Raw genomic sequence first — 20,256 nt, forward strand, 5'->3', positions numbered from 1 at the left:
GTTTCTTTTTATTGAACTGTAGCTCAAAGAATCATTCAAAGAAATAAAAAAGAAATTCAACAATTTGAAGTTTAATTACACTAAGAAAAATGAAAAAGCTCGAAATCTAAAAGCTCTCAAATATCAAATTCAACAAGTGGATATATATGCTGAAAAACTACAGGTAATGAGAAGATACTTGTGTGTGTGTGTGTGTGTGTGTGTGTGCTACAATTATTGCAAAATTATTTTGCATTTCAATTCTAAATGCCTAACCCTTAGGCTTTTTTTATACCATTAGAACTGAAAAGATAGTTTTAGTTTTTATAACAATTGGGTGCTTCACATAAAATACATAATTTATTGATTTATCTCTTGAAGCAGCTCTAGAATGATCTCTGCCAAACCTATCCAGCCTCATTGCTCCCATTCTCCCTGCTACACACACACACACACACACACACACACACACACACACCTCCTATACATCCCTTTTTCTTTCCTTGCACCCACCTATATCAGAAGCTTCTTCCACTGTTGCTGCAGGCCCTAATACCTTTCCTGATTATTGCTTATGCTGGCTAATTTGATTGCTTTCTCAGAAGACAGTGAGCTGAGTACAATAAAATATTTGATTTTATGGTCTTTTTCTTTTTAAAAAAATCATAGCATTCTCAAACTATGGAATAGATCCTGGTATAGAGTAAATTTTCTCTATATTTGCTGAATGCTGAGTCAATAAACTATCTGAAAGGAAACCTATTCTTTCCAAAATGTGTTTGAATAATTATGATTTTAACATATTAAATGAAGGAAGCTGTAAAAGTTTTTCAAAGTTTCTCCCTCAATATTTAATTACTAACTAGCTGAGTAAATAAAAACTGACTGTCATTAAATTTTTTTTTTTTTTTTGCCCAGGCTTTGAAAAGGAAAATGGAAAAAGTTGAGAATAAAACTTCTTTCTTAAATTATCCAAATAATAAAGTGAATATCCTTTTGGAAGCCATGAGGGATTTGCAGAAGCATGTGGATGAATTTGACAAAGTTGTAACAGATTACAGGAAGAATTTGGACCTGACCGAGCATCTCCAGGAGTTGATAGAAGAGGTATTCTCTTCTTGTTGTCATGTTATCTGTATTGTAATTTTTAAAAAAATTTCTCTGTTGCTTAGACAACACTGCATTAGCTATTACTGTCATTAAATTTGTGCATCATGCTCCTTTTCATGATTATATCCTTAGGATAATTTCCTCATGCAGAATTGTTGTACCAAAGGGATACATGTTACATGGTTTTGATTGTATTGTCCACTTGCTCTTTGGAAAGATTTTACTAATTTAACTCTTCTTACCAGCAACGTACGAGAAATTCTCATTTCTCCACAACCTCGTCAACTCAAGATGTTTAATCATCATGGAGTTAATTATATTAACTGTTGGATATCTGCTAAAATAATCAATAATGACTTATTTCACAGAATTTGAGAATGTTTAGAGAGAAAGTTGCTAATTGGATTTTTCATGTATAAAAATTCTTATTGGTATTATTTCATTTTTATCAAGAGGATAAATGGCAAAGTATACATAAATTATATGAAATTTGGCAAGTTAAAGTCATTATTTGCACACTTCATAGTGAAGAAACTCTACACTTGAAGTTCTTGAGCATTTTTTGTAGCCCATAATTCTGAGTTACAAAACATCTCTCTTTCCCACTAGTGCAATAGAGCTTTTAGATTTAATACCACATTAGGGGGATTGAAATAATCATTCTTCCATATCTGATGTATAGGTTTGCTGTACTTCTATGGCACTTATTTAAAGCCAACTCCTAACAGTCATGTGTTTCTATTTCTCACTCAGCATAAGTGCTTCTGGCCTTGGTCAGACACATTTCTTTCATCATAGTTATTTATTTTTAGTGAGAAACTATCTCAATTCTCCACTATGCTTTGAAAATATGACTATTTTCTATCAAGAAAAGGTCAAATGCTATTCTTCGAATGATATTTCCTCCATCTACAGACTAAATCTTATTCCTAAAAGAATTTATTTGTTGGGGTGTTATTTGGGCAATACTTTATCCATATATTGTTAATGATTTCAATTAAATAGGCTGAATTTTGTGTGTTTGAGCTTTTTCTTACTTTAGCTGATATTTGGATTCTTTTTAGTGCCATATGGTTTTTTTTAGAATGCCTGTTCTTGTAAGTCTGCAACTTTTCTCTTAGGAATTATATTTCAGGCAAATCTAAGAAAGCAGAAAAATCAAATTGATTTCCATACTTTCTTATCTGACTCTAATTTCCAAGTGCAAGAGTATATGATCATGCTGTGATGTTTCATTTCTTAGGACTTAAAAAGAGTTCACATTAATTACCTCAGTGGGCAAAATGAAGAAATTTGGGAGGATAGTGTGTCTTTAATCTGTGATTTCTCCCATTTTAATTTAGTGTCACTTTTGGTATGAAGATGCAAGTGCCACAGTTGTAAGAGTTGGAAAGTATTCCACAGAGTGCAAGACCAAGGAAGCAGTGGAGATCCTCCACCAGCAGTTCAAAAAGTTTATCACACCCTCAGTGCCTCAGCAAGAAGAAAGGATCCAGGAGATCAGTGACCTCGCTCAGCGCTTATATGGTGAAGTCTCTGTTAAGATACCCATTGATTCACCACTGGATGAATTTCTAGTGAACCTAGCAGACAGCAGAGCATGGCAAGCCCTCAGGGTCCTTACTACGCCAGCCCATTCTGGGAAAAGGTTCAAGATAAGAGCAAAAGTGAATAATAGGGAATAGAGGCAGGAACTCCTGGCTGCAGGAGATGAAAAAGCATGTGGATTTTTAATGACCATTTGTAAGCCCTCCTTCTCTCTTCCCTTTCTCCCCCATTAAAACCAGAATAGTACTCAGCTTATGTAGACAAAAATGAAATCTAATTTCGATTGCAGTGAGTCCTCAAAACTATACACAACTCCCATAGTCCTTGAAGTAGGTAGAAAGCTAAGACTGAGGTCTACAGTCCTCATGTTTCTATGAGGATTAAGGTTTGTGGATATAAGAAAGGGCTGGAAGGTCTTCCCTTGTCTTCCTCTCATTTGTGGAATAAATAGTGTGTGTGTGCTCAGTCTGACTCTTTGCAACCCTATGAACTGTAGCCCACCAGGCTCCTCTGCCCATGGGATTCTCCAGGCAAAAATACTGGAGTGGGTTGCCATTTCCTCCTCCAGGGGATCTTCCCAATGCAGGGATCAAACCCATGTCTCTGGTGTCTCCTGCACTGCAGGCAGATTCTTTACCATTGAGCCACCTGGGAAGCCCTGTGGAATAAATGGGAGAATTCAAATCATCATCTCACAGATTGTGCTTTCCTCTTCTCCATGACTGTTGGTCTGAAAAGCCTTTCCATGTGAAGAAGGTCCCCATTTAAAATGCCTGTTCAAGGGTGACAGTCCTTGAGGGTGCAAGAAGAATAATTTCATGAATTCCTTGACACTGTTAACTACAAGGTAATTAACAAGAGTAATGCCTAGTGACTGGGCAAACCTAGCCCCAAAAGATGGAGCAACGATGCTTCATTTGGCTGCCCACAGCTGCTGCCAGAGGGATAGTCTCTCTTGTTACATGAAGCACTCACTCTCCATGGATAGCCATAAAAATTTGGCTATTGCATCTATTGCATTAGCTAATACTAAATTAATGAGAATGAATTAGTAATGATTTTCCAAAGGAAATGGTAAATACATAAAAATAATAAAATATGAATTGAAAAATTAAAGAAAACTAATGTTATGTTTCATTCCTACTGTGTAAGTGTACTAAAAAATTTTGGAGGCACTCCACTCCCATGAAGTGGCTTATGTTTTCTTCAGTTATTGTATTTTTTACACTGTAGCATAATTACCTTTTCATTTGTCTGTCTTCTCAACTGAGCATAAGCTCCTTGAAGGTAAGAGAAATATATTTTATTACTAGGTTTAAGTGCCTGTTGAAGTTCAGCACAAAGATCCCATAAAAGTTGCAATTATCCTCCTATCTTACAAAATCCCACTTTCTGCCTTGTTTGTATTCCTGGCCTTATCACCAACTGACATATTGTATGGTTATATGTGGTCATCTGGCTCTCCTTATTGGAGTATAAGCTCCTTGAGAAAAGGGATTTTGCCTGTTAATTCACTGCTTCATGGTACATACTAAGTGCTTAACAATTATTCGATGACTAAATGAATCACTGAATAAATCAATGAACAGCATGAGTTTTCATCTGTTCAGTTTGGAAGCTATGCATTTTTTAGAATTTGCATCAGGTAAGACACTTAAGGAATAGTATGTCATCTTGCATCATTATTGAACCTAGAATTTTAATACAAATAAATTTATCTCAAAATAATTTTTAAGCACCTATTACATACTTTGCTCAGTCGCTAAGCCGTGTCTGACTCTTTGCAACCCTGTGGACTGCAGCACACCAAGCTTCCCTGTTGTTCACTATCTCCTGGAATTTCCTCAAACTCATGTCTGTTGAGTCAGTGATGCCATCCAACCGTCTCATCCTCTGTCACCCACTTCTCCTCCTGCCCTCAATCAGGGTCTTTTTCAGTGAGTTAGTTCTTCACATCAGGTGGCCAAAGTATTGGAGCTTCAGCTTTAGCAACAGTCCTGCCAATGAATATTCAGGGTTGATTTCCTTTAGGACTGACTGATTTTATCTCCTTTCTGTCCAAATGGACTCTCAAGAGTCTTCTCCAGCACCACAGTTCAAAAGCTTCAGTTCTTTGATGCTCAGCCTTCTTTATGGTCCAACTCTCACATCCGTACATGACTACTGAAAAAACCATAGCTTTCACTATACAGACCTTGTCAGCAAAGTGATGTCTCCGCTTTTTGATATTCTGTCTATGTTTGTCACAGCTTTTCTTCCAAGGAGCAAGCGTCTTTTAATTTCAAGGCTGCAGTCACTGTCTGCAGTGATTTTGGAGCCCAAGAAAATAAAGTTTGCCACTGTTTCCACTTTTCCCCATCAATTTACCATGAAGTGATGAGACTGGATGCCATGATCTTAGTTTTTTGAATGTTGAGTTTTAAGCCAGCTTTTTCACTCTCCTCTTTCACCTTTATCAAGAGGTTCTTTAGTTCCTCTTCACTTTCTGCCATTAGGTGATACTATGGAGCTGTGATTGATATAAAGACCTATACAACCCATTTCCGTCATTCAGGAATCCACAGTCTGCCTAGAAGTCACAATGTGGTAAATGCAGTGACAAAGGTCTAAAATGTGTGTTTGCTAGAACTGCCATAACAAAATACCGTATACTGGGTAGCTTAAATCACAAAAACTAATTTCTTCAAAGTTCCAGAGGCTGGAAATCTAAGATCAAGGGACTCAATGAGTTGGTTTTTACCAAGGCTTCTCTTTTCTTGCTCCCTCTTCACATAGGCATCTGTGCACAAGCGCCCCAGGTTCTCTAGTCTTCTCTTAAGAACACCAATCATAATGAATTGGCACCCCACCCTTGTGATGCCAATTTTTAACTTTATCTCCCTTTAAAGACCTCATCTCCAAATAATGTTACATTCTGAGATACTGGAGGTTGAGTTTTCAATATATGAATTTTAGGTGGGACACCCCACTCCGGTACTCTTGCCTGGAGAATCCCATGGATGGAGGAGCCTGGTGGGCTGCAGTCCGTGGGGTCACTGAGAGTTGGACACGACTGAGCGACTTCACTTTTACTTTTCACTTTCATGCATTGGAGAAGGAAATGGCAACCCACTCCAGTGTTCTTGCCTAGAGAATCCCAGGGACAGGGGAGCCTGGTGGGCTGCCGTCTATGGGTTCACGCAGAGTCGGACACGACTGAAGTGACTTAGCAGCAGCAGCAGCAACAGCAGGTGGGACACAATTCAGTCTATAACAATGTACAATACCATTTTAGTCTGAGCTGTGGAGTCCAGTAGTCCAGTTAAATCTCTGCTCTTTCAATTATTGTCTGGGTTACCTGAAGAGCTCTTTTGAGCCTGGGATTCCTCATTTGGACAATGCAGTAGAACCTTCTAGAGGAAGGTTTTGTTAGCTAATGCATATAAAGTGCCTATGCTATGCTATGCTAAGTCACTTCAGTTGTGTCCGACTCTGTGCGACCCCATAGACGGTAGCCCACCAGGCTCCCCCGTCCCTGGGATTCTCCAGGCAAGAACACTGGAGTGGGTTGCCATTTCCTTCTCCAATGCATGAAAGTGAAAAGTGAAAGTGAAGTCACTCAGTCGTGTCCGACTCTTAGCGACCCCGTGGATTGCAGCCTAACAGGCTCCTCCATCCATGGGATTTTCCAAGCAAGAGTACTGGAGTGGGGTGCCATTGCCTTCTCCGTATAAAGTGCCTAGCCACAGGCAAATAAGATGCACTCACTACACAATAGATACTTGTATTATTACTCCAGTAGGGAGAGGAAAATCCAGTTGGGAAAGATGAAGAATATTTCCACAAAGATCTTGACATTGGAGGTAGACCTTGAAGAGTGAGTAGGATTTATCCCCACAGAGACAGGGGTATGGATACCCTTTCCCCATACAGGAAAGAATAGTCAGTGGCTGTGGGGATTTTGAGAGAAAAGTTGCTAGTTCAGTTTGGTCAGATATTAAGTATGTGAAGGAATTAGGGAGATGTATTTTTGAGAGAGGCAGGTCGAAACCATATCACAGAGGGCCTTGACTGTATGCTTTCTAAGTAGTGAAGAACAGCTGAATGTTTTGAAAAGGAGAAAAGAGGTTAGAGTGGAGCTTTATGAATATTAATTGGGACATGGTACAGCAAATGTAACCATTTTTCTAGAATACTTGGGTTTTCCAATGATGCTTTTGTCTATTCAACAAGTATTTAGTAAGTGCTTACTATCTATAGGCCCAGTGTCAGACACTGGGATAAATTAATGGGATTAATTTATGGGATTTAGCCTGGGATTTTTTTTTCTGCTAAGGATTTGACCTTTAAAAATGGTTTTAACCCTTCTTCTCCCCAGGTTTTGAAGAAGGGCAGAAATATGCTGAGAAAATAGTGGCCAAACACAAAGAAGTTCTTGAATCTGTCACTGAATTATGTAGCTCTCTCACAGAGCTTGAAGAAAAGCTGAAGGTAATTTCTTCTTACCAGAATATGTATGTTTAAAAGATAGAAATTAAAATGTCTGGATCAAGTGTCTTCTGATGCAAAGATGTTCTAATGCAAAATCTCAAGGGACATGATGTGCACATTTGTTTCACAGCTTTCTAACATAATTACTTGGTTGTTTTTAATAGTTAATTCTGTTTCTTTCCCATCACTGTAGAGAAAAATGTTGCTGAGAATGAGGGTTAAGCACAAGTCAGGTGTCTCATTTACATTTTCATGGATCGTATCCTAATGGATAAATGTGTGCCATTAAAATCAAAGTCCATATTGTTGTTAAGTTGCTCAGTCAGTATCCTTATGTTTTCATTCATAAATAATGAACATAAGTTATTTTATTCTCTTCCAAATTGTGGCCCCAGAGAAAATAAAACTAATCTTCAGGTATTATAGTCATTGAACATTTAGCTTCATGGAAATATTGAACTAACCATTAGCATCTTTCATGGAATAATAAAATTGATGGTAAAAATAGGAAATATGTTTATGATTTGTCTAGGTAAAATCCAGTTAAAATAGAGAAATGTATGTATATACATACATACATACCTACCTACCTATGTATGTATACACACTTATGTATTTTTTTGTCTTTGTCGTTTCCAAGCTGATTTCATTAGTGCTCTTTTCATAACTGACTGAAAGAACCAGTTATTTAGGATTGAAACAGTGGTGAGGTAATTAAGAGCACAGACTCTAGGGTAAAACACAGCCGCCTAGGAATACCAGCTCTCCAAATTATTGTATTCGTGAATGGGGATTTAATCTATTAAGGGTATATTTCTTAATGACCCCGAGTCTCCATTTCCTGATTCATAAAATGCAGGAAATAGAGGAAGCTAATCACAGGATAGCCCTGAGTACTGAATGTGAAGACACCCATGATTATTGTTGGGATTTCTGTTGGTATGGAGACATAATGGTGTTCTTGCAGTTTGGAGCAGAATTATCTTTATTTTCAGCAAGTATTTTTTCTGTATGAATTTCCATGTCAGATATTTGAGTAACATTCTGTTCAAAATAGTTTGCTAAGCTTTTAATTCAGTGGGCATCCAATCAAATTGTTTTTTTTTTCCTTTGGTTGAGAATCTAGATTTTTCCATTTTTACCATTTTAAATAACACTATAGTGAACATCTTTGTACATGAAACTTTTTTCTTTCTTTTGTATTATTACCTACACAAAAATTCTTTGCTTTCCATAAATGTTTTGTGATTATAATGCCACCAGTAATGTATGAATGCACCTTACATTTTATACTTTTTCAACATTTTTCACTTCCTCCTCACCTTTACCCCAACCCCTGAGGATGTGTCTCTTCTCCTGACTTTTGAAACACAGCCCAAAAAAATCATTGCTCTTTTTCACTCTTTGCTGCCGTCTACAGCACCTTTCCCATTTATGTTGTACATCTCCAAGTGAGCTCCACTTAAAACATATGCTCTCTTAAAGAGATACCCCTTTCCAGCTTTTCGTCTTCATGTTATTCTTCCTGAAAGCTGTTTCCACTCTCTGCCTCCTTCCACTTTACCCCTTCCTCCCACACCCCCTGGAGTCAGAGTTGTACCCTCTCTTTCTCATTCCCAACCTTCCACTGGATTCTCTTTTGCTAGTAAGGGGCCCCCTACTCATTGACTCCTGCTAGATGATACTGCTAGTGTCGTTTTTAAATTCAAAACACCTCCCTTCAAACTCTTCTTTGCTTACCAAATGAAGTTCAGACTCAAGGTTTTCCAATGTTCTGGAACTGACTGTTTTTCCAAACCATTGTGTTTCTCCACTTATTGTTGGTTCCTACCTCAGCGATCTCCTACCCCACACTCCCAGGTCTGCCTCTAAATTTTATAGTCATCCCTCATATCCACAATTTTGCTTTCCTCAGTTTTGGGTACCTAAAGTCAACCTCAACCAGAAAATATTAAATGAAAAACTCCAAAAGTAAATATTTTTTATGTTTTAAATTACGAGAAGCCATATTCACATAACTTTTATTACAATATATTGCTATACTTGTTATATTTTATTATCTTGTTATCAATCACTTACCCTACCTAATTTCAGAGAAGGCAATGGCACCCCACTCCAGTACTCTTGCCTGGAGAATCCCATGGACGGAGGAGCCTAGTGGGCTGCAGTCCATGGGGTCGCTAAGAGTCAGACACGACTGAGCGACTTCACTTTCACTATTCACTTTCATGCATTGGAGAAGGAAATGGCAACCCACTCCAGTGTTCTTGCCTGGAGAATCCCAGGGACGGGGGAGCCTGGTGGGCTGCCATCCATGGGGTCACACAGAGTTGGACACGATGAAGTGACTTAGCAACAGTGGCAGCAGCTACCTAATTTATAAATTAAACTTTATCATGGATATGTATTTACTGGAAAAAAGATGTAATAACATGTACGTAGTATTTTCTGCAGTTTCAGGCATCCACTGTGGGTCTTGGAATGTATCTTCTACACATAAAGCATAAAGGTGGACTATTGTACTTCACACATACATGACCTTTCATCTCGCTTATCTAAATTGCTCTCTCAAGGCCAAACCCAAATATCACCTCCTGCACAATTCCTTCCTTAGCTGTGTCACTCCCTCTTTGATCTGCACCAGTGCTCCTTCCTACCATAATCATCGCATATATCTACCATGATCATCCAGCCACTCTCCTAGATTATAATGAGGAAACCCTGTTCAGTTCAGCATCCCACACAACATTTAACAATATGCTTTGTCTAAAACGGGTTGTCCATAAAGGTTTTGGCATTTATTGTAAACACCCAAAGGATTGGTACAGGAAAAAAAAAAAATCATTCAGTAGCTCAAAAAAGTTTGATTTGGGTGGATATAGAAATGAGGAAGAGCTTCTATGGCAAGAGAAACAGGCATCAGCGTTGCCCTTAGGGGTTACAGCCTGAAGAAAATGCTGCCAAAGGATGTTAACACTTTACACATGTTTCTATGACAGCATAAATGTCTGGGTTTTGTTTTTAAGGTTGACTCTATGGCTCTCTTTTGCAGGAGTTCATGAAAAAAAGCAGGCCTGGAAATCCCTGTCAAGGTTAAAATAGTGATAATAATCCTTTCTCTTTGTGTAGAATTTTTATATTTACAGAGAATTTTCATAAATATTACCTCAGTGTTTTCCAAATAACCTTGTGATGGTAATGTTTAGTTGTTGTTTTCTTTGCTTAAAAAATCAGAGAGTGTAAAAATGCTTTATTTGAGGACACACTCAGTAGTGGTGGATCTGGAGTAGGATCTTAGTTATAATTCAAAATCTAGTATTCCTTCCACAACTGTCACTTTATTGTATTTTTTATTAAAGTATAGTTGATTTACAATATCATGTTATTTTCAGGTGGCACAGTGATTCAGATACACACACACACACACACACACACACACACACGTATTCCTTTTCAGATTCTTTTTCCTTATAGGTTGTTACAAACTATTGAGTAGAGTTCCCTGTGCTATACAGCAGGTCCTTGTTAGTTACTGATTTTATGTATAGTAATGTATATATGTTAATCCCAACCTTCTAATTTATAGCCCCCACTACCCTTTCTCCTTTGGTAACCATAAGTTTGCTTTGCATGTTTGTAAACCTCTTTCTGTTTTGTAAATAAGTTCATTTGTATAATTTTTTTTCATATTCCACATATAAATGATATCGTATGATATGTGTCTTTCTCTGTCTGGCTTACTCCACTTAGTATGCTAATCTCTAGGTCCATCCATGTTGCTGCAAATGGCATTATTTCATTCTTTTTGTGGCTAACATTCCACTGCATATATGTACCACATCTTATTTATCCATTCATTTGTCAGGGGCCATTTAGGTTGCTTCCGTGTCTTGGCTATTGTAAATAGTTCTGTAATGAAGGTTGGGGTGCATGTATCTTTTTGAATTATGGTTTTCTTTGGTTATATGCCCAAGAGTAGGATTGCTGGATCAATTGATATTTCTTTTTTTTTTTTATTTTTAAACTTTACATAATTGTATTAGTTTTGCCAAATATCAAAATGAATCCGCCACAGGTATACATGTGTTCCCCATCCTGAACCCTCCTCCCTCCTCCCTCCCCATACCATCCCTCTGGGTCGTCCCAGTGCACTAGCCCCAAGCATCCAGTATCGTGCATCAAACCTGGACTGGCAACTCGTTTCTTACATGATATTTTACATGTTTCAATAAAGACCCCTCCATACTGTTCTCCATAGTGGTTGTACTAATTTGCATTCCATTTTGGAATTAGATATAGCGTATATACCAAAGCAGAGTAATTTATCAAATAACATAAACCAGTGTAAGTTTTAGAGTTGGAAGTAAGAGCTGAATCTCCCCAGTAAATGTCTGCCCAAATCCTTTGAGTTGATATAACATGTACACTTTGAGAAGTATGCCTGTTTCTTTAAGGCCTAATGCCCATGTTCCAGGTGGTATAGAGTATCTTCTGCTGCCATATTCTTGTTCAGTGGCTAAGTCACATCCCTCTCTTTTTAACACTGTGAACTACAGCACACCAGGATTCCCTGTCCTTCACTATCTCCTGGAGTTTGCTCAAACTCATGTCCATTGAGTCAGTGATGCCACCCAACCATTTCATCCTCTGCCACCCGCTTCTCATCTTTCCCTCAATCTCTACCAGCATCAGGGTCTTTTCCAGTGAGTTGGCTCTTCACATCAGGTGGCCAAACTATTGGTGCTTCAGCTTCAGCATCAGTCCTTCCAAAGAATATTCAGGGTTGATTTCTTTTAAGATTTAGTAGTTTGATCTTGCAGTTCAAGGGACTCTCTGGATTCTTCTCCAGCACCACAGTTCAAAAGCATCAATTTTTTGGTGCTCAGCCTTCTTTATAGTTCAACTCTCACATCCATACATGACTACTGGAAAAATCATAGCTTTGACTAAATGGACCTTTGTCGGCAAAATGATGTCTCTGCTTTTTAATACGCTGTCTAGGTTGGTCATAGCTTTTCTTCCAAGGAGCAAGTGTCTTTTAATTTCATGGCTGCAGTCACTGTCCACAGTGATTCTGGAGTCCAAGAAAATAATATCTGTTGCTGTTTCCACTGTTTCCCCATCTATTTGCCATGAATGGGACTGGACCCCATGATCTTAGTTATTTTAATGTTGAGTTTTAAGCCAGGTTTTTCACTCTCCTCTTTCACTTTCATCAAGAGGCTCTTTAGTTTCTCTTCACTTTCTGCCATTAGAATGGTATCATCTGCATATCTGAGGTTGTTGATATTTCTCCTGGCCATCTTGATTCCAGCTTGTGCTTCCTCCAGCCCAGTGTTTCCAATGAGGTACTCTGCATGTAAGTTAAATAAACAGGGTGACAATATACAGCTTTGATGTCCTCCTTTTCCTATTTGGAACCAGTCTGTTGTTCCATGTCCAGTTCTAACTGTTGCTTCTTGACCTGCATACAGGTTTCTCAGGAGGCAGGTAAGGTATCTGGTATTCCCCTCGTATAACAAGAACTTTCTTCCTACTGGATCTTTGAACAACCAGTTTTAATTGGCAGTGAACTTTTATCAGCAGAGGAGGTAGAAAGGGGAGTGAAACCTTGAAATAACTGTGTAAATCACTTCATGGGAGTATGCTAGCCTCTTGTGGGATACATTTGCTGAAAGACTGCCAACTTTACTGGCCCAGGCTCTCACTAATCTTCACTTTGTACAGCAGGGAGATGTTTTAAAGTTGAATCTGAATTTGGAAGACTTCCATGATGATTGCATTGACCTACTAAAAGAACCAGCGAGAAATAAGCAGACAATATTCAATGATGGAAGCAATAAGGTAAAGAAATCCGTGTATCCTCAGATATTTGTTACTTTCACTACTTTCGTTTAGCATCATTGTGCATTGAAAAACAATGAATTGAAGCCTTATTATCTTTCTGAATTGTCCAGTGTGAATGCAAGTGAATGTCCTTTCCCCTTCTTTTCTACTCATTACTTAGTCTTTCTTCTCTCACCTGCGCTTTTACCTCAGAGTCTCTCCCATTGAATACTGGAACCATAGCATTTCACAGTGGCATTGGGACAGTCAGTCAAACACCACACTATTGCCCCAAACTTTTGTTTCTCCCATCCTTAACTGCCTTTCTTGTTGACCTTTCAATCCCAACTTCAAATTTTACTTCTCCCTCTTTATCATACCACCAAGCTATGATTTTGTTGTTTTACACTACCCACTGGAAATCCTTAATACGTAAAATTAGATTGTATCTCATTCCCATAGAATCTACTTCTAACATGATATTTCTAGGAATATGTACTAAAACATAGAATGCAGCTGAAAGATAAACACTAAAGTATTTATAGAAATGATAAATTATTTTAAAGTCTATGCATTGCATATAAATTAAGCATGTAGCAAAAACTGCAAATACTCACAAAATGCAAATGCATTTCAAAAGCATTATTTAAATCACATCATTATGGAGTTTCAGTATAAGTTGTTCACTGTCTATTCATAGCTCCTGGACTATAATTAGCTCTTGATTTTATGCATTGCCAAGTTTGCTCCCAGTGTTTGTCTCTTTCCCAAGGAACTGAAGGGACAAGCAGAGTCAACATTATTCTCAACTGCTCCCAAATAAAATAAAATATACCTTTTGTGGCACGAGAGTCTGAAAAATCTCCCTACTTATTGCCATCATCTAATGGAGAAAGACATCTTTTCTTAAACTAAATATGGTGTTTAGAACTTCCTTTTAGGTCCTTTCATGCAGGTTAAATCTATGTCAAGGTCTCATGCAATTATACAACCACCAGGCAGCAAGTACCATATTAAGTAAACTGACTTTTTTTTAGTGGGATGGCCTGGTAGCATTTAAATCCTGACTCATCTCTGAGGCAAAGGACAGCTGCCAAACCTTAGCTGGACTTCAGTCTTGTATCAGATGATCTTTGGTTACTCTGGTTGTCTAAATCAGGTTTTCTCAACCTCAGTACTATTGACATTTTGAGCCTAAGAATTCTTTGTTGTGGGAGCTGTCCGGGTGCATTGTAGGGTGTTTAAGAGCATCCCTGGCCTCTGTGGGCTAGATGCCAGCAGTACCCACTCTCCAACTATTTGTGACAACCAAAAATTGTCTATGGAAATTATCAATGTCCCCACAGGAGCAAAATCAACTTTGACTGAGACCAACTAGTCGAAATAATAAAGAATAACATTAGATGCATCACATTTTCTTAACTAAGTTGCAAGAGATACTAAATTCAACATCATATAATTTTTTTTTAGATTCTACATTGTCAACAACATATATCTGCTAAAATTAGAAACAAAAGCTATTGCTACTGAAACACACTCATTTATACTTGGTAAAAATGCCTTTTCTTGCATTTCTTGGAAAAAAATCAAAGGAACAGATTCCTTTTATTTTTCACTGAGATTTATTTTCATTGAGAAATCATTTTTATTTTAATATAAATTAAAAGACATGATAGATCATCAGCTATTTAGGATAAAAATGAAAATCCATGATTACAACTGTCAAGATCTTTCATTGACCTCATTTCGCATATGCATTCTGGCACAACTGGCAAAGTGAAAGGGTGGCAGTTAATTTTCTCTGTTAAACAGTTCAATCATATTTACCCTCTTATTGTCTCTATCATTTGCGTTATAAGTCCAATGTAATGAGTTCCTAAAATGCCATGTGGGGAGATAACCAGAAGCACCAAATAAAAAACTTATCTGAAAGTCACTGCATTCAATTCTAATACCCTTACACAATGTTATTTTTCTCCAAAACATTATTTGAGTCAGAAAGAACAATTCCACCAAACTATTACAAGAATGTATTCATCACAGGATTTCTTTCCTGGAGATAGTAAAGCGCTTCTCATTTTTCTGACTACAAAAATGCAGCTGGTGAAATTGGGCCATTCAGTAAATGCAGTGCCCATGTACTGCTAACTGATCAGCGGTGGTTATTCCCTAAGGTGAGCTCCTGCTGCTGCTGCTGCTGCTGCTAAGTCGCTTCAGTCGTGTCCGACTCTGTGCGACCCCAGAGACGGCAGCCCACCAGGCTCCCCCGTCCCTGGGATTCTCCAGGCAAGAACACTGGAGCAGGCTGCCATTTTTTTCTCCGATGCAGGAAAGTGAAAAGTGAAAGTGAAGTCGCTCAGTCATGTCTGACTCTTAGCAACCCCATGGGCTGCAGCCTACCAGGCTCCTCCGTCCATGGGATTTTCCAGGCAAGAGTACTGAAGTGGGTTGCCATTGCCTTCTCCCCTAAAGTGAATACTGAAGCTAAATCCACAGGAATATCTGCAAACCCCTAAGGTTAGGCAGAGGCACAGAGTATAACAGCCTTGCCTAAAATCACAGAGCAATCTAAGACTTGAATTTACAGTTACAGAATTTTAGTACTAGAAGGAATTTAACAATCATCTGATCGAATCTCATTTTACAGTTGAGGAAACTGAAGGCAAAAGAGATGAAATATTTTGCCCTCCAGAAATCACATAAAGTAGTGTCAGAACTGGGCTGGCTGGCACCCCAGTTCTCCTGAATTTCAGCCATGTAACTTTTTTCACAAGACCAAAAGTGAGTTCTAAGAAACTGCTGCATATGAATATAATAAGTTATTATGTAATGATACTGTAGATTCCCATGCCAAATTTTTTCCCACTTGCCATTCATCTGTTACACGATGATTAATAAAGAAGTAGCATGGAAGTACTTTCATAGCACAAAATTCAGGGGAGTCTTTTATCAAAGTGAATGAGGACAGCCCCTGGGCCTTCATCCACTAATCCTGATCACCTGGTTGGAGGAGTAAAATGTTCTTGAGACACTTGCTTTGGCAAAAAAATGGAAAGGGCAAAAGTGTTCTTCACCACCTTTCTGTTCTCTCTTACCTGTCCTCCCCAAATTCTCAAAGGTACCAAGTTACCCCCTGACTGCTCAAATCCCCTTCCAAAGGCCTTTCCCAGAAGTGCCTTTCATAGCCCAAACCCTGTGTTCAATATCTTTCTTTATCCACTTCCCACTTAGCTTCCTTAAATCTGATTTGTCCCAAGAGAAGGTTATCTATTGTGGAGATATTTTAGAAGATAAAGTCTTGTGGTGATCACTTAAATTTCCCACCTAGATGGCTTCCCACCCTATGAACCTGGACAATCTGTGCTATACATGTAGTTCAACGGATATGCTACTGCTACTGCTAAGTCACTTCAGTCGTGTCCGACTCTGTGCAACCCCATAGACGCAGCCCACCAGGCTCCCCCGTCCCTGGGATTCTCCAGGCAAGAACACTAGAGTGGGCTGCCATTTCCTTCTCCAACGCATGAAAGTGAAAAGTAAAAGTGAAGTCGCTCAGTCGTGTCCAACTCTTAGCGACCCCATGGACTGCAGCCCACCAGGCTCCTCCATCAGTGGGATTTTCCAGGCAAGAGTACTGGAGTGGGGTGCCATTGCCTTCTCCGTCAACAGATATAATATATCCCTATTTTCTCTCTTCCAAGATGCTCACTTTGTTTGCCTACATGGTGAAGTGAAGAAGTGAAGTGAAGGGAAGTCGCTCAGTCGTGTCCAACTCTTTGGGACCCCATGGACTGTAGCCTACCAGGCTCCTCCATCCATGGGATTTTCCAGGCAAGAGTACTGGAGTGGGGTGCCACATGGTAGTGATTATAAAGTCAAGTGATAATGTCCATCAGTGAAAATGAAAGTTCAGAAATCCTGACAGAGATAACATATGAGGCTATAGATTGAGGATTAAGTAAAAGTTAATTGCTCATTAGATATGAAAGTGTGGTGAGATCTTTGAGGGGAAGAGTATAGAGAGAAAATTAGAGAACTTAAAGACAAGATCACAATCATTCATATATTTAGAAGATGAGCAAAAACGGAATCAACAAAGACAAAATTGAGAATGAGCTATGTTTTGATGCAGTAAATCAGAGTTTCCCAGCCACTTTGCCAGAGCTCATCAGATTAATGCAAATATACCCTGTCTTTGCTGAGATACATGGATTTATCTACCTCTTTCTATTAATGGCAGTGGGTCCCTGCTGGCTTAGGTAGTAAAGAATTTGCCCACAATTCCAGAAACTCAGGTTTGATCCCTGGGTTGGGAAGATCCCCTGGAAAAGGGAATGGCAACCCACTCCAGTATTCTTGCCTGGAGAACTCCACTGGCAGAGGAGCCTGGTGGGCTAGAGTCCACAGGATTTCGAAGAGTTGGACATGACTGAGCGACTACACTTTCACTTTTCTTTGCTACTAATGGCAAAACATGGCTTTATGGTGGATAAATGTTAAAAATAGCTGGTATATGTGAATGTTTGAAAACCATTTTTATAAAGGAAAACTAGTAGACCCAGGAGACAATAGCTTATTGAGTTCTAAAATGGATTTTTATAAAATTGCATAATGACTTTAAAACTGAAAGCTTATTTCAATTTGAGAATAAAGATAGAAGTGCCAAAAGCTAACATGATTTATGCAGAAAAACTTGTGTTAAACTCACCTTATTTTGCTTTCTGAGATGATTATTTAATAGAAAATTCTAGGTTTGTGCCATAGACAAAATTTATTGTGATTTCAGGAAGTCACTTAATTAACACATTCACAATAACTCTCTTAAGGTAAGTGGAGAAATGTGAACTGAACGGGCATTCAGTCAGGTTATAGTTGTATCCAAGAGTGTTAAGTATTTCATCAGTATCAACCTGGAAGACAGTTTGCCTTGCCCTGAGGAGACAGCTTTGTACTAAACTCTGCAGTGTTCAACACTTTTATCAATAGTTCAGTTGAGTTCAGTCACTCAGTCACGTCCAACTCTTTGTAACCCCATGGACTGCAGCATACCAGGCTTCCCTATCTATCACCAACTCCCAGAGCTTGCTCAAACTCATGTCCATTGTGTCAGTGATGCCATCCAACCATCTCATCCTCTGTTGTCCCCTTGTCCTCCTGCCTTCTACCTTTCCCAATATCAGGGTCTTTTCCAGTGAATTAGTTCTTTGCATCAGGTGGCCAAAGTATTGGAGCTTAAGCTTCAGCATCAGTCCTTCCAATGAATATTCAGGATTGATTTCCTTTAGAATTGACTGATCTCCTTGGAACTCAAGGAACTCTCAAGAAGTCTTCTCCAACACCACAGTTCAAAAGCATCAATTCTTTGGCATTCAACCATCTTTATGGTCCAACTCCCACATCCATACATACTACTGGAAAAACTATAGCTTTGACTAGGCAGACCATTGTTGGCAAAGTAATGTCTCTGCTTTTTAATATGCTGTCTAGGCTTGTCACAGCTTTTCTCCCAAGGAGCAAGCATCTTTTAATTTCATGGCTGCAGTCACCATCTGCAGTGATTTTGGAGCCCAAGAAAATAGTCTCTCACTGTTTCCATCGTTTCCCCATCTATTTGTCATGAAGTGATGTGACCAGATGCCATGATCTTAGTTTTTTGAATGTTGAGTTTTAAGCCAGGTTTTTCACTCTCCTCTTTCACTTTCATCAAAAGGCTCTTTAGTTCCTCTTCTCTTTCTGCCATAAGGGTGGTATTATCTGCATATCTAAGGTTATTGATATTTCTCCCTGCAGTCTTGATTCCAATTGTGATTCATCCAGACTGGCATTTCACATGATGTACTCTGCATATAAGTTAAATAAGCTGTATGACAATATACAGCCTTGATATACTCCTTTACCCGTTTGGAACCAGTCTATTGTTCCATGTCCAGTTCTAACTGTTGCTTCTTGACCTGCATGCAGGTTTTTCAGAAGGCAAGTAATGTAGTCTGGTATTCCCATCTCTTTAAGAATTTGCCACAGTTTATTGTGATCCACACAGTCAAAGGCTTTTGTGTAGTCAATGAAGCAGAAGTAGATGTTTTTTTCTGAAATTCTCTTGCATTTTCTATGATCCAGTGGATGTTGGCAATTTGAACTCTGGTTTCTCTGCCTTTTCTAAATCCAGCTTGAACATGAAGTTCTCAATTCACGTACTGTTGAAGCCTAACTTGGAGAATTCTGAGAATCAAAACTGCAATTCAGTAGTCCTGTATGATTCTTATAAAAACAAAAGAATTACTAATAAAGTCACTTTCATAAAAACATAGCATATAGATCAAAGAGATGATGATTCCACCATTATGTATATTATATATGTATGCATATATATATGTATATGTATGTATATACATATATACATATGTATATACATACTGTGTGTGTGTATATATACATATGTATATATGTGTAGATATATACAGTATATATACACATATGTATGTATATATATATAACCAGTTAAGCTGGATTGGAAGTCAGGGGTGGGACGTTCCTAGTGGGTTTCCCCAAATTTCATCTCTGATAAGACAGACTTGGCTTCCCAGTCACTTGGGTGCACAGCTGAACAGCACAGGCTTCCCAAACAGAGGTTTTCATGCCTTAGAACTAATGTGGATGCACCCACTTGGTGGAAGGCATATCCAAAAGAGAGAGCCTCAGAGAGACAGAGCTGACCATGCCCAGTCTCTTCGTCCAAACCCACAGCTTCATAAGTCAGTTCCTTCCCAGGGGGAGTATGGAGTGAGGGGATGAGCCTGGAGTTTTACCCAAATTTTTCTCCTTAGCCTGTTGCATAGGCTGCCCAAAGAAGTCATTGAAAAGTTGCCTGCCCTCTGCATGACCCTCAGATTAACAAATGTGCTTGCTATCCTATGGAGTTATTCTTAACATGAATAAAGTATCAAATTCTTTCCCAGGAAAGCACTGTTTCAGGAAAACGTATTCAAACAGAGGCTCTCAGAATGGTCTTAGAGGAGATTCTTAGACTATTTTTGGATCAAAGTCACTGTGAAAAGGAAAATAAGCACTCCAGTTTCAGGAAGAGGTGGAAAGAAAGAGCTAAGCTGTCATAGGAAAATCAAAAGAAGGAGGGACATTCCGTATGAAATATGTGTTTATTTAGTAACTTTTTTTAATTGAAGTATAGTTGATTTACAATGCTGTGTTAATTTCTGCTGCACAACAAAGTGATTCAGTTATACATATATATACATGTATCATTTCCATTATGGTTTATCATAGGATAGGGAATATAGTTTCCTATATACAGGAGTACCTTATTGT

The 20,256-nt window shown here is 38.6% G+C and overlaps 1 protein-coding gene across 2 annotated transcripts in view; it reads left to right on the forward strand.

Annotated features, from left to right (window-relative positions):
* CCDC141 (coiled-coil domain containing 141) overlaps nt 1-20,256 on the forward strand; it is a 231,792-nt gene that overhangs the window by 204,162 nt on the left and 7,374 nt on the right. Inside the window, exons 19-23 of one of the 2 annotated variants that reach the window (XM_010859751.1) lie at nt 23-163; nt 898-1,086; nt 2,433-2,616; nt 6,995-7,107; nt 12,835-12,951. In XM_010859751.1, the coding sequence (XP_010858053.1) occupies nt 23-163; nt 898-1,086; nt 2,433-2,616; nt 6,995-7,107; nt 12,835-12,951 (744 nt within the window). The remainder of the gene's footprint in view (nt 1-22; nt 164-897; nt 1,087-2,432; nt 2,617-6,994; nt 7,108-12,834; nt 12,952-20,256) is intronic. The other variant, XM_010859753.1, reaches the window with a different exon arrangement.

The sequence above is a fragment of the Bison bison genome, unplaced genomic scaffold (assembly GCF_000754665.1).
Source record: "Bison bison bison isolate TAMUID 2011002044 unplaced genomic scaffold, Bison_UMD1.0 scf7180017864460, whole genome shotgun sequence".
NCBI classification, from domain to species: Eukaryota; Metazoa; Chordata; class Mammalia; order Artiodactyla; family Bovidae; genus Bison; species Bison bison.